The sequence below is a fragment of the Solenopsis invicta genome, chromosome 8 (assembly GCF_016802725.1).
Source record: "Solenopsis invicta isolate M01_SB chromosome 8, UNIL_Sinv_3.0, whole genome shotgun sequence".
Lineage (NCBI taxonomy): Eukaryota > Metazoa > Arthropoda > Insecta > Hymenoptera > Formicidae > Solenopsis > Solenopsis invicta.
The window spans coordinates 24,136,646-24,152,357 of NC_052671.1; the positions used below are offsets into that span (position 1 = coordinate 24,136,646).

At 31.8% G+C, this 15,712-nt stretch overlaps 1 protein-coding gene across 1 annotated transcript in view; it reads right to left on the bottom strand.

The window, feature by feature from the left end:
* The window catches only part of LOC105203969 (tRNA-dihydrouridine(20) synthase [NAD(P)+]-like), a 523,658-nt gene extending 514,909 nt beyond the window's left edge, over positions 1–8,749 (bottom strand). The window contains exon 1 of the mRNA XM_011172936.3: positions 8,106–8,749. Within this exon, the coding sequence (XP_011171238.1) occupies positions 8,106–8,328 (223 nt within the window). The 5' untranslated portion in view covers positions 8,329–8,749. The remainder of the gene's footprint in view (positions 1–8,105) is intronic.
* Positions 8,750–15,712: the final 6,963 nt, after the last annotated feature.

A 15,712-nucleotide genomic window follows, 5' to 3' on the forward strand; every position in this document is an offset into this window, starting at 1 on the left:
TACCGGATCTATTTTTAATGTTATATGTAATATAGAAATATTTTCTTGGGGTATGCAATTACCTGTCTGTGCGAAGTTCACGATGTACTAAAATTTTTTTAAATATACCAACAAATTGCTGAACTGTACCCTCAAAAAATACACCCAACTAGTGTTCAAAATGCCACTCAATTGAGTGTTAACTCTCAAATAAAGCTTTAACTTGAGAGTTAACACTCATTTCGAACACTAGTTGGGTGTGTTTTTCATGAGGGTACGACTATTGTTACATCCATTATATGCTTTTATACAATTAAAAAGCAATTCTATGTGGTCTTGACTTACTTTGTAAGATGGTATATATTTTAAAACCTTTTAATTTTTACATAATTCGCGATATAATTGCTGGAGACTAATAAATACAAATTAAAAGTCCAACAAACTATCTTTTAGTAAAAATAAGTTTTTTTGTTTTTGTTTTCAAATTAAGAATATACTTTTCGCATTTGAGTAATTTCACAAAAATGATTTTATTATGATTTTGCTGGTTTTCATTTTCTTAAAAATATTGTAACAGTTTTTTAAAATGCGAATTTTTTGAATTTTTACTATTTATAATATCAAAAAGATTATTAAATAAATTTATAAAACGGATTGTAGTAATACTATCTTTAAGTAAAGAAATATTCATATTTGTTAAGATTGTCATTGAATTAGCAACATTATTATAAATAATTGGGCTGCAAGTCAAACTTTCATTTTCTGCTTTTGATAATTTAAATGTTTACTACGTAACTTATTTGCTAAATGAAATCCTTTCTTTTTTTGAATGATGTGTAGTTGTTCAAAGTATTTCCATGATACCTCTCCTTCTGCAATAATAGTACGAAAATTGCCTAAACAATTTCGTACTAATTTTAACATATGTGATGGATTCAAAAATATGAAGACCTTTTTTTCAGTGACATGATGTAGAAAATATGTCCGCAAATTGTTATTTTGATATTTTTTATCAATATAAAAACCAGTTAACTGTTTCATAATAGACATATTTACAAAAGCACCACCAAATGTCAAAGAAATAATAGAAATTCCAGATGCATGTAGCAACTCTAAGCTTTTTAAACTAAGCAATTTTTTTGTATCAACTTTTAATGAATCTATAAAAAAGTAACTAAAGGGAATTTTCCATGATTCATTCATGTACACAACAGTAAAACCAAAACTTGTTTAGCTAATTTGTTAGGATCATCAACAGCAATATATTTCTCCATATCATCAAAGTCTACCATGCCATACACTTTTGAGCTCACTCGTTTATGTTCATTCTTTATATCCATTTCATCAAATATGACTGCTTTGATCAAAGGATAATTAACAGTTTTACAACATTCTTCAATTAATTTTAAAGCTTTCGAATTGAAACCGGGATTTCCATTTATAAAAGTGTACCATTTATATAAGGTTTTTCGATGAGATAAAATGCAATTGAATTTTTTTTACATAATCATGAGTTTTTAGAATGGAATAATTTAAAGTTAATGCAAATAACCTTAATTCGGGGCTGTATTGTCTAATAATTTTATTGTTATTAGATTTTAAAACTATTCTCTTTAAAAAAATTTTTATTATACTTATTTACTCTAAAACATTTAAGTGATTCTTATCTAATTTTGACTTTAAAGATACCATAACAAAATCTGCTTTAGATTTTTGTTTTATTTTGCGTTTCAAACGTTTAATCGTTTGTTGAGATTTTTGTTTATACTCTTCCAAAGAAACTTTCAAAAATTTGATAGTCTCATCTTTGTCATCTTGAAAATGTTTAGGACTAACAGATGTCGAGCGATGAACTTTCAAATTTGAATTTTCAAATAAAATTGGAGAAGTACACCTATCAATAAAAGTCTTTTCATTGAGTATTACAGTACAATTTTGAAATTTATCTAAAAATAGTATACCGTATTAATGTCCAAAAATTAAGTTTTAAAGTATATATAATATTTTATAAATGAAATTAAATAACTATATAAAAATTCTAACTAACCAGTTAACGAAGATTCTTCTCTTATAATTAATTCCCCAGTGGATTATCAAGAAACATTTTATCAGTCATAGAAATACTATGTTCGTGAAAATTATTGTCATTCTGATTCTTTGTATTTAATTTTTTTGTGATATGTGTATTAACTGATGAAAATGAAGTTTCTAAATATGAAAGTTGATCTGAATTGTAATGACTAGAAGATGATCAATTTAAATAATTCTGTTCCTTTTTAATGTATTCTTGTTTTTTTCTATTGGGTGTGTCATTAACAAAAGCTTCTACCTAAAGAAATTATTAATAAAAAAGCAGAATTCATATCAACTAAAATAGAATATTATAATATTTCATACACAAGGCATAGCATTTTCACGTAAAAAAATGTTATCCAATGTCTTGTTTATATCTTTTTCTTTAAAATGTAAAGAACAAATTGATGCATGTTTTTTCAAATTAATGTGTTTACTTAATCTAACATTTTTAAGCCATAGTGCTCTTCTATTTGCATCTTTTGGTAACCTATTGACCGCAACTGTTTTCAGTACATTTTTCAAAAATATTTTTGTCAACATTTAACTGATTTGATTTGTTTGGTTCTTTTAGAATTTTGTTGACTATGCTACAATTTATAATACTATCATCAGTTAAAGGTACAATTATATCACTTAGCTCATTGCTCAATTCCCTTTGATCCACATCTATGAATTCCAAGACGATGGAATTATTTACATTATTTATTGCTACTTCTTTTATTAGTTGTAAAACATTGTTATTTAATAACAATTTTGTTTTAAATTAATTAAGATATATTTTTTTAATAATGCTTTAAATGACAATTAAAATAAAAAAAACAAATTAAAAAAATATATTACTTAATATTTCTGATAAATTATGCAGTGATATTATAAAAATAAATTATATAACTTATTATGCTTACTATAAAATAGACTTATAAATACAGCATTATAAAAACTAATCTATAAAATATATTCATACATTGCACTTTGTCGATTCAATATTTGTAGAACTATCACTTTTTATGTCTAGTATTCCAATGTTTTCTTTATTTTTTAAATCCTTTCTTGCATCATGAAAATCATCTACTAAGTTACTTTCAATTGTAGTAGATATGTTTGACGTAACTTGTACACGTTAATTATTTGTGAAAAATTAAGGATTTCTTGGATTATTTGTATATGCAATTGAATAAAATTACAGTATTTGTCACCTGTGAATTTTGATTAAAAGAAATTAGTTCATTGCAGGAATGAAATGCAAATTAAAATTTTTTGAATAACATTGATTCAATGTCTGTATTTTTTCCTTCTGTCACACCAAAATTATCAGCAAACTATACACAAATAATATAAGTATGAAATAAAAATATATAAAATTTTATTCAACATTCTCATCATAATATAAATATTACCTGCAAATGCTCAACATTATAAGTTGTTCAATCACTGTTCCTTAAATTATACCAAATACTGAAAAAATTACAAACTTTTTCCGCTCCATTGCAGAAAGGACGCTCATTTGCTTGAAAGGACACACAAGCTGCTCTTCACTCGATAATTTCTCTATACAATTCACTGCTACTAGATTATCATGCGATTCATTTGTTAGTGAAACATCAACATCACCAATATCAGTACTTAAATTATTTTTTTTTAAACTCTCGTCAAATCTACTGCATTAAAATTAAATGGAAATAACCTACACTTTTTAAAATCATTTTAAAAAATTTTTGTCACATCCATTAAATTAAAAGTCATATTGAGGAATGGAGCAAATTGATATTTATGAATACCAACAGTTAAACAATTTTTACAGAATTTCTCGTACTCTTTGTGCCACTGTATTTTTAATGGCTTGAAAAAAGCTATGTCCAACAGTTGCAATATATGTGTGGCATTGGGTAGTAATGCGATGAAAACTATTTGTTTTGTAAAACAAAATTTGTTTGAATCCAGTGACGAAGGGGAGATGTGTCCATCTACATAAAAAATTATTGGGCGCGTAATGTTTTGATCCGTTAGCCATGGTTCAAATACATTAACTATATATTCGTAAAAAATCATAGCTCATCTAGCCATTTTCTGAAAATTTAAATAAAAAATTGGGAAGAGCCATTGAAACTGCATTGTTTGTTAAAGATGCTCCTTTAAAAACCACAAAAGTTGGTGTAAGATTTCCTGCAGCATTTGCCGTGACTAACGTTGTTGTGTTTTCTTTTTCATTGTTGTTTACAACATTATATACATTCTTACAGCCTTTTAGAGCTGATACATGAGATGGCTTGAGATTTAAAGTAATAATTTTATAATTGTGTTAACATATATCTGGTATTAATATATTTTTTTAAATTTTGAATTTAAATTTAAATTTAAAAAAATTTTTAATTTAATACATTTAATTTTAATTAATACATTTAATTGTACACAAAAAATAATATGCAAACCTATTTCATCACAATTAAATACTCTCGATGCATCTACATCTAATAAATTTTTAGATTTTAAGTACACATAAACATCTGAGACACTTTTGTATATTAAGATCTGAAACTTCAGCACGATTAAGAGAAACATTTTCTGCTGATCTTTTTGAAATTTCAGGTTGCCTTTTCATAAAGTTTTCAAACCAATGCTTCCCAGGCTTGTTATTTTTAAAGGGATATTTTCTTCCTGTCTTTAGACATATAATCTCAACACTCGCAAGCAGTTGATTTTTCGTTACTAGAAAACCTTTTTCACAGCACTCAATTATCCATTCAACAATTTCATTTTCTTCGCTTTAACTTAAAATTGTTAAAGATCCTGGTCTTTTTTTAGAGTATTTGTTGTATTTCTTATCTCGTAAAGTAGACTCTGGTATATTGTAAACTCTTGAGCATTCAGCGATTGATTTTCCCAAACGCATATCGTTCAGAGCCGATTCCACATTTTTTAAAGTGTAATTCTTTCTCCTTTTTGAGAATGTTGTTGAAACTTGTTTTTTGTCTTAATTATTTTTTTTTCATTTTCAAAGTTTTCAAATAGAATATGTGTCAAGTCATTCGCACTTTCACTGAAACGTAAATACCGCGGTAATACCAACAACATGCGCATTGCACCTAATTTCGTGGATAAATTTGATTTATTTATTAAATGTATTCATATTTTCATCTTTATTTAATTTTAATTTATTTTACTTTTGATTAGGTTAAATGTAAAATAATTTTTTTTATAGGTACTCTTTTTTTTAACGAGCTAGCATCTATTTTCCAAAAACCGTGGTAGTAGGGCAAGCCACAATAATAGGTGCAGTTACCCTACATAAAAAGTAACAAAATCACACATTTAAAAAAAGTGTGATTATTGAGTAAAATTGAGATCTCCTGAGCTTCTATCCACTTTAAAAAGAAAAACTCGTTTGCAATAGTATCTTATAGATGATGTGAAAAACTATTGATAAAAATAATAATATTAATTATGTATTCTGTTTTGTTACATAATAAATGTATGCATAAGTAACAATGTATATGTATATTTAAAATATATGTATAGAATTACTTTTATACATATTAATACATATATATAATTCATTTTTTATAGTTAAATATATCATAAATTATAATATCTTATAATATTACTAACAGAATACTTTTAAATACAGTGAATGGCACATTCAAATAATTTTAATCTCAAACTAGTACTTGAGACCAAACGTCGCGTCATGCGCTGACAAAACAGCAATAAAGTGACCCTAGTAGCATTTTCTGCAATTTTCTGCAGGACAGAATCTGCGTGCAGTTAAATGCAGTAGAATTGAGTCAGATGTACAGAAGATTATTCCCAAAAGAACCATGCTGGCAGATTGCTAGCAGACTGCTTCAATATTCGTGCCCTGTACTTGTATATGAACTGTTTGCAGAAATTTGGTACAAATATTGAGTTATCTTGAGGCAGATTCTTCCCGCAACTACAGTCTGTAAACAGTCTAGCAAAGTTGTTCAGCAGAATGACATAAGATTCTTTTAACAGAAACAGCGCGCAGATCTTGTGCAGATATTGCACGAATATGATCTGCAGATTTCTGCAGGTTTTTTACAATGGAAATGACGCACAGATCTTATGCAGATATTGTACAGATTCTGCTTAATCAGCGGCAGAAAGATCTGCTGCAAGGTTTATAACAATTTCGGAATGAAATGGATTTAACAAGTAAGTGCTGGTGCCACCGCTAGGTGGCCACGCCGCAGAAGATCTTCTCGTGAGTCGAGTGCGGCCACAGGCGTTATATCTAGGCGCCGCCGCGGGCGACTGTCCAGTTCATACTTCAGTGAGCTTTTATATATGAGCTGCTTGAGACAAAAACTCGCTCCCATTCTTTTTAAATATAATGTTTGTGTGGAACGGTGTTCCACATAAAATTTTATATTTTTACATGTAAATAACAATTTGTATTGTTATTTAATCTTGTATAATGAAATGTTTAATTCAAATTTAATCTTTTTTTAATCCATTTTAAGGCTGTACTAAAATATTCTGAATTTTACAAATCTTGCAGATATGTATACAAATTTCTTGCAAGAATTTGACTGCAGAATCTTTCAGAAGAATTGAACAGAATGAGGAAGCAGATCATAATGTCCTGTTGGCAGAATGTTTCAAGAATCTACTGCAAAATTTACAGCAGATACATTCAAGTTTCTTGCAAGAATTTGACTGCAGAATCTTTCAGAAAAAATGAACAGAATGAGGAAGCAGATCATAACATCCTGTTGGCAGAATCTTGCAAGAATCTGCTGCAAGATTTACAGCAGTCTTGCAGAAAATTGCTACTAGGGAAAGAATAAAAATGGCAATAAGTATACTGACACAATTTCAAATCCAAAAGTACAAATCTTGGATATGTATTCTGTATACACTTTTTGCTCTTACAATAATTGTCGATGTCATTGTAAAGCTTCTTTGCCATTTTAATATCTACACAATAACACCAACAACTATCGTTAAAAACAAAAAAAAGTGTACAGAATTCATATCCTGAATATCTCTATTCAATGATATATTTTATATGGAATATTAAAAGCAGCTAACTTAAATTAATTGTATATAAAATGAAGTGAAACACATATTAATTATATAAGTTTGTAATTAATAAATGTTTGCTGCAAACATATGAAGCATGTTTGAATAAATCACATGTTTCAATATACTCATGAGTGAATGAATATATTGAAACATGTGACACAAACAGGGTGACACTCTTTTGGACACAGCACGATTGGACACCAACCAATCATCTTGACTTATCTAACCAAACCAACGGAAAAACTCTAGGCATCGGCCGCTGTGAGTGGTGGTGTCCAATCGTGCGCACCCCCACAAATAAACCTAGTATTATAAAGAAGCCATGCAAATATCAGAATATTGGATATATATTGTTCCTGTTCTTATTTATATATTTTTATAATTTTTAAACAATTAATATATTTCCCAATAGATAAATCTTATTAAAAAAATTTTTTTCTAAAATTATGTTCCATCTCCTTTTGTTGATGAATAATAAAATTAAAATTAAAATTGGACTAATTTTCAGAGGTTAATTTCATCCTTTCAGGTTGAATTTGGACAGCAAAAAAATTGTATATTGTACCTAAAAAATATCCTAAATTTCAGGATATTCTCTAAGTATTGTCAAAGTTTCATAATTATTTGAATTTTTGAGTTGGGAGCCTTTCCTTTTAAGTTATTTTATAAGTAACTTTTAATGCAATTAAATTACTTTCATAGACATTAACTTTTACTTTAATTGAGTACAAAATTAACTTATTCAACTTCTCTTGCATTATCTGTTCTAAATGAGATTTAGAAAAAATATATTCAAATTAATAGAACTTTACACAAATAAAATTGGCGACTAGGATATAAATACAAAAAATGTAACTACAATTATATTGGACACATCATGTCACAGATTTCTATGTTAAAATAATTGAGATAATCAATACAAAACTTTTTAAATATCATGTGGAAGTGTCTAAATTTTTATACACTTATTCTAGTTGCCGAATAAATAGAAAAGTATATTTTACCATTCTCTCGACGCACCGAACGAAGTAGTTTCCTGTCAATTAATTCCTCAGTGTAAACTATATCTGCGCCGTAATCCAGGGCAAGCAAACGCATCGGGAGGGTCCCAATGCGCACCATGGGTGCCAAGATGATCTTGTTCTTATAATCAAGTTTCTTTCTCATAATCAACTTTTTTTCCATGTTAGTGTAAACGTATTGCGAATCATTCGGAATTGCATGCATCAATCGAAATGAATCCAAATGGACGTCTACCTTATACGTAACTACGCGTGTTACGTATAGAGCTTACGTATATATGCCAATATGCGAAAGGTCGAACCTTGCCTCAACTCCATTCACTTTATACGAAATGAAACAGCATACAAAATACTCGTGCTCAACTCTGTTTACTCCGCTTATAAACTTAAGAAAATTGTCACATTTCTTTCGGTAATTACCAGAATACCTCCATCACCTCTAATTTTTACAAAATTGGTCTCATTCGACGTAATTTTTACACAAAATGAACAAATCTGGCAGAAAAAGGTCGTTTTGCTTCCCGAAACAAGATATTAATCGTCAAAGTTGAGTATACACAGGTTAGAAAACCTGTCATATCGACGAAATATAGCAACACGAGCAGACCCTCAAGAGCCTTGCACATGAAATGCATAACAGAGCACAAGCGTAGCATAAGACCTCTGGACCAATGGGAATCTTATGTAAATCAATATGGCGACTTTATGCTGGATGCTCATTGGCCCATTGGTCTTATGTTGTGCTTATGTTATGTTATGCATTTCATGTGCGAGGCCCTTTAAGCCTGTATCAGACTAGGCATTGAAAATTGAAGATTGAAGATTAAAGATTGAGCTTTGGCCAATGAAAATAAAAGAAGTTAAAATTTCCTTGTTTTGATTGGTGAAATTTCAATCTTTAATCTTCAATCTCAATCTTTAATGCGTAGTCTGATACGGGCTTTAGTCGGTATCGCGAGTCACAGGCCATAAGAATCAATCAATCACAGTCGAATATTTTCTTTATATTTGACTATGATTGGTTAATTTTTATAGCTTGTGACTTGTAATACCGACTAAAGCCCGTATCAGACAACGCATTGAAAATTGATTATTGAAGATTAAAGATTGAGCTTTAGGTAATCAAAATAAAAGGAGCTAAAATTTCCTTGTTTTGATTGGTCAAATTTCAATCTTTAATCTTTAATTTCAATCTTCAATGCGTAGTCTGATACGAGCTTAATAGCTTATATAGATCTTATAAAAAGGCCTCGATAGCACACGGAAATAGAGTCCCTAGAAGTACAGACCGTTTGTTTTCTGTTCCTGAACTCCCTGAATTAGTGTGCACTTAAAATGAAATAGATATATATTTGAAAGTTAGTGAAAGCAAGAAGGAACGTTCCAGTGCAGTCTAGTGTAGGAATAGAAAACAAGCCTAGAGTCTGGACATCTGCCTCTAAAATGTCGGTAATAGGTCTGTTCGAGTTGCTTGAAATCCCTAAAAATTTTTGCACTTGAGATGAGATAAATATATATTCGATCGTAAAAAAGAGAGAGACGACAAAGAAATTAATTCAAAAAGGGCAGCAACACGAACAATGAATATGTCAGTGTATGTACATCCAAGGACTTTGATTCTGTCCATGGCAAAAATTTTCCAAACTAAAAAGTCGTTATCTTTCTACATATTTACAGTTTATGATTAACGTAACAACCAATAAGCTCTAGTCGTTTCATTAATCATAAACTGCGAGTATGTAGAAAGATAGCGACTTCTCAGTTTGGAAAATTTCCCCATGGACAGAATTAAAGTCTTTGGGTGTACAAGATTTATTAATAATCAGACTGTCACCCAGTTACACTTATCTAACCCAACCAACGGAAAAACTCTAGGCATTGGTCGCTGTGAGTGGTGGTGCGCTATTGGTTCCGTGTAGAGTCCCTAGAAGTAGAGAGTCTGGACATCTCGGGGTTCCACGTGATTGGACTGCACCTAAAATGGCAGCACCAATACGGATCCCTGTTTAATGCTTTTTAGCTAATGTGATAACAGCATACACACGTTCAAGTGCACACAATGATAAACATACACACACATAAAGCTCACGTATAGTCGTGAGCTAAAAGGTTGCAACACATTTTCTTCGATTGTTTTTGAAATGTAGACTTGCTCATCGAACGGCAAACGTCATTGGTTCCTACCTGTGGATCCAACCAATTACGGTCGCCTACCGATGAGCAAGTTTACATTCCAAAAACCATCGAAGAAAATGTACTTGTTGATACTTTATTTACTTAAAACAAAAAAGAAAAAAATTATTTTTAATTATTTCTTATTTCATCATAGTTTATTTTTTAGTTTGTTTTTATATGCAAAATATTATTTAATATGTTTGTTATACTAGCTTATTACATTGCTAAATGTATTATATGTTATTAAATAATTAAAGAAAAATTTAATGTAAAAGATTAACAAAATTTTAAACTTTATTATTCTGTACTGTTTATTTCACACATACACATGTTTTAATGGCCTAGTTTACATTGACCTTGTTTACACAGAGCACTTGATACGCGTACTAACTAGTAATTTTCTATTAAATTCTCTTAATTTCGGCAATAAATTTAAAAAATAGTATATTAAGTTGGTACAATATGAATCAAGATAATTAAATATATGTATTATGTATACACGCATTGTCGACAGTAAGCTAAATTAATAGAAAATTACGAGTTAGTACGCGTATCAAGTGCTTGGTGTAAACTAGGCCATTGGCCAATACTAGAGTCCTATATAAAGAGAGAAGCGACATTGATGTCCAAAGCTCTGATTGGTAATCTGATTGATACTTGATTGGCTAAGCGAGCAGCCGTATTGTGACCACAGCTGTTTGTAGAATGATACGAATGGTGTTTGATGACGTTAGAGCGGTCCCAAAATGGCGGTGAAGGACTCAATTGGATACTGAAGGTTGTGGTGGGGGTTCAATGTCGCTTCTCTCTTTATATAGGACTCTAGTGCGCACCAAACTTAATACGAGTACCAAAGTTTTAACGATGTAAACTAGGTCAACGTGTGCAATCTTTGAAACCAATTGGCGCCCCCCCCCCTCCTCCTGCCGAGAATGTGCCTCTTTCCTGTAGGTTATGCACCGTCCCTCTATTCCTAAGTCCGTGGTATCATGATGTAAGAAGAAAGGTGAAACAAGTAACCAGATGCGCAGTAGACCATACTCTAGACCAATCAGAAGTGGGTCCAAATTTTAAGATTCAATATGGCTACTGCTCCGGTACTGAGACGTATTTATACTACGTATTTATACGTGAATTGGAAATAATCGGTGAATCGGAGAAATTCAAAGCTCCTAAAAAAGGAAGAACGTGAAGGTAAAGTTGAGACTTTGTACATTAATGAAAATTGTGATAATTGTTATTTCAAATTTTTTAAACTTGGATTAGAAGAAATTTGGAAAATTATAAGAATGAGCTTATGTCTATGGCTAAATTGTTGTATTTCATGTTTATAACAACAGTGTTTATTGAAACAGTAATTTGTGTTAAAGATAACAAATTTCAAGTATTTTTACATTTTTATATTTATTTTTTTTAACAACATCTACAATTTAAGTACGTGTGACTACATATAATTGTTTCGTATTCAAATTGCGCGGATATATTTGGACCCAAATTTCATTGGCTCACCACATCGAGCCACGCCTCTTACCGCGCATCGAGCCGCCGACGATGCGCGTTGTTTCACCTTGTTGCTTACATCATGCGTGGTATTGCCTGAGTTAAGTTAAATCTCGTGCTCATCTGGTGGACTGCGTAGAATAGTCGAAATATGAAACAATTATAAGGCACAAATTAATTTTAGAAATAGAAACCGGCTGGTCCCGATAGCGCACATCCCAACAGCACACAAACGACTCACAATGGCAGATGCCTAGAGATTTTCCGTAGGTTGGTTTAGATAAGTCAAGATGATTGATTGGTGGGCTATCGGAATGTGCGCTATCGGAACCCTTTCTCTAGTTACATGATACACAATCGGGCTGCGTTCCGATATACACTGCAAGTACTGAAAATCTATAGTTCACGTTACGTATACTATAGATTTTCAGTACTGGCAGTGAATTTCGGAACGCAGCCTCGATCTCCAGCCTTAGGCCTAGTTTACACCGAGCACTTGATACGCGTACTGACTCGTAATTTTCTATTAATTTATCTTATAGCGTTTTCGATTGGGATGCACTAGCTGCACTCAGTGTCAGGCGCGTGTTCGATTGGCAGTGCCAATGCGCACTTGGCTAGTGTCACGTGTTTGTTTGAACGCACGACACTCGCATAGTGCGCACTCAGTGCGCACTAAGTGGCACGAGATATTTTGACCGTGCCAGTTCAGTGCACTGGATGCATGCAAGCATCAGTGCATTATTGTAAGCAATAACGAACAAAGTTTCAAATTTGAAAAAATGAGCAATTCGGATTTGGATCTTTTTAATATTTTGGAGACATTTTTGGAATCTTTTTCTAGTTCAAGCAAGGAAGAAGAAATAATTGCAATCTTTCGAACTAGAAGAATGATTCCAAAAACTGTAAATTATGTAGCATGTGTGAAAAAATGGGGGTGCGCACGATTGGACACCGCACGATTGGACACCACCACTCACAGCGGCCGATGCCTAGAGTTTTTCCGTTGGTTTGGTTAGATAAGTCAAGATGATTGGTTGGTGTCCAATCGTGCTGTGTCCAAAAGAGTGTCACCCGAAAAAATGGATAATGACACCGTAAGGCCCAGTTTCACAACTTTGGGTTTAACCCAAGCTTAGTTGAACTACCGTCAAGTTTAACGCCACGGTTAAACTTCTATCGCGATTCACAACCAGATTTTAACTCTAGGTTACGTAAACCTATAATCTATGCGAAGAAACTTCAACAGACTTATCTTTCTTCTAGAACAAGTAGTGTGATTGGTTGTTATCGAAGAGTAGGGAATGAGATATTACAGGTTCTATACACCAAGGCAAAAAATAATGAACAAATTTAAAAGTTTTGAAGTTTTCTTCTTACATGTTTCCAAATCAGTTTGAACTAAACAATTAAATTCAATTGTTACTGTAAAAATTTACACTTTATTAAGTACATTAAACATTGGAACACTAATTAGAAAAAAATTTCTCATAAAATAAAGAACAACAGATTAGAACGAAAGACAAAATTGAGTTTTGAAAAAAATAAATAAATCTAAAAGACAGCCACTCGAAATAAAAAAAAACTGTTCTTTGGAAAAACACATATATGGTCATCGTAATTATAGTATGTAATCTATAAGTACTAATTTAATAATATTACAAAACTATTTTTACTGTTCTGTTTTATAAGAAATTTCTTCTTTGATTTTTTCTTAAGACTGCAGTAACAGATTCCTTGGTTAAGCGAAATCGAGCATAAAAATCAATGTCATCAAATTCTTCAAAATATGACGGTCGTCTTCTAATTATTCTCGGGCGTCGATTTATTATTTGCACAAAATCTTCATCGTCAGATGACGATAACATATATTCCAGAGCCATATCTTGCAACATAACCTTTTTACAATTCCGTGAAGATATCAGCCATGAAGTACAATACTCGAAAGATTACTGAAAGCAGTGGCGCTGCAGTATTAAACCTCGGTTATCTACCTTAAACGCCCGAATTTCGCCGTTCAACTTTAACCGCAGTTTAACAACGTTAACCGAGGTTTAAGACAGTTGTGGGACACAATATTTACCGTAAACCAAGTTTAAAGGTTTAAACTCCGGTTAAACTAAGTTGTGAAACTGGCCCTAAGTGTTATCTTTTATACAAGTACATCGATTTTATACCTTTTTTAAAATATAATTAATTACTTGATGTAATATAATAGCATTTTTTTAATGATTATATACTATTTAATTACATATAGTAAAAATCATTACTTACTGAGCACGAGATTACTTTTTCAAGGTTACTTTTTTCTTTTTCGCGTGATCTATTATAATTAACTCAAGTGACACTTGCACTGAAAATTTGGGCGTGTTCTTTTGCATTTGCACTATTCAGTGCAATTCATGGAACTTGTCCAGTGTTGGCGTGAACTGAGTGCGCACTGGTGCGCACTAACTTTTTTCCAATCGAAAACGCTAGTACTTTCGACAATGCGTGTGTACATACATAATACATATATTTAATTATCTCAATTCATATTATACCAACTTAATATACTATTTTTTTTAATTTATTTCCGAAAATAAGATAATTTAATAGAAAATTACTAGTTAGTGCGCGTATCAAGTACTCGATGTAAACTAGGCTTTAAACAATGAGTGCGGAATACTTCTCCGTTTAGTTACATGGCTGCCAACTTTTAGAAAAAAGAATAAGCCAAACTAACACCGTTTAGAATATACCCCATGGGCCCTATTTTCGAAAACATGCAAATTTCTTACGTATACGAAAGTGATAAAGTAGCTAATGGAAAAATACCATCAAATAATTCCATTTGTTATTCTGCTATTTTCGTATACAAAAGTTATTCGAATGTTTTCAAGAATATGGCCTCATATCTATTCTCACTACGGTAGAAACTAGACCATCGCCTGTAGGTGCTTTCCAATAAGAGACACAGGCAATACTGTAGGCTTGTTTTTTATTCCTGCACTAGACTGCACTGGAACGTTTCTTCTTGCTTTCACTAACTTTCAAATATATATCTATTTCATTTTAAGTGCACACTAATTCAGGGAGTTCAGGAACAGAAAACAAACACGGTGTGTAACACAGTGTCTACATTGGTGCAAGGTCCGTGGATTGGCGTTGGAGGGGAAGGAAGGTCGTTGCATAGCCGCCATTTTCGAGACAGCGAGTCAGTGTTAGTGTATGTACGTAGATAGTAAGGTACTACAGCTATTAGTTGTGTGAGTGAGCGAGTGTGCAGTAAAAGTATGGCCGCCGCCATTTTCGTTCCACATCGTTGAAGTGGATGCAACGACCTTCCTTCCCCTCCAACGCCAATCCACGGACCTTGCATTGGTGCTTTCCAACTATGACACAGAGAGACACAGAGCGACACTGGAAATTACAGCTCAATCTTAAGTTTGGCCTAGAGTCCTATATAAAGAGAGAAGCGACAACGAACCCCCATCACAACCTTCAGTATCCAATTGAGTCCTCCACTGCCATTTTGGGACCGCTCTAACGTCATCAAACACCATTCGTATCATTCTGCAAACAGCTGTGGTCACAATATGGCTGCTCGCTTAGCCAATCAAGTATCAATCAGATTACCAATCAGAGCTTTGGACATCAATGTCGCTTCTCTCTTTATATAGAACTCTAGTTTGGCCGTGTCAGCCATCAATAGTGCCAACACATCGGGCAAATAAATTATTTTTTCAAGTGTGGTACTGGTACATTTTAGTCATGTTCGGTCAAGTTTTGTCGCCTTAACATACAAAATTAAAATTATAGTTTGAACCTTTTGTTTTTTTACATGTTACATCTTTAAATTAGCACAATGGACTTATATTTTTATTAAAAATGTCTTTGTGTTAGAAAATAACGTACCGGACCCATAATTCTTA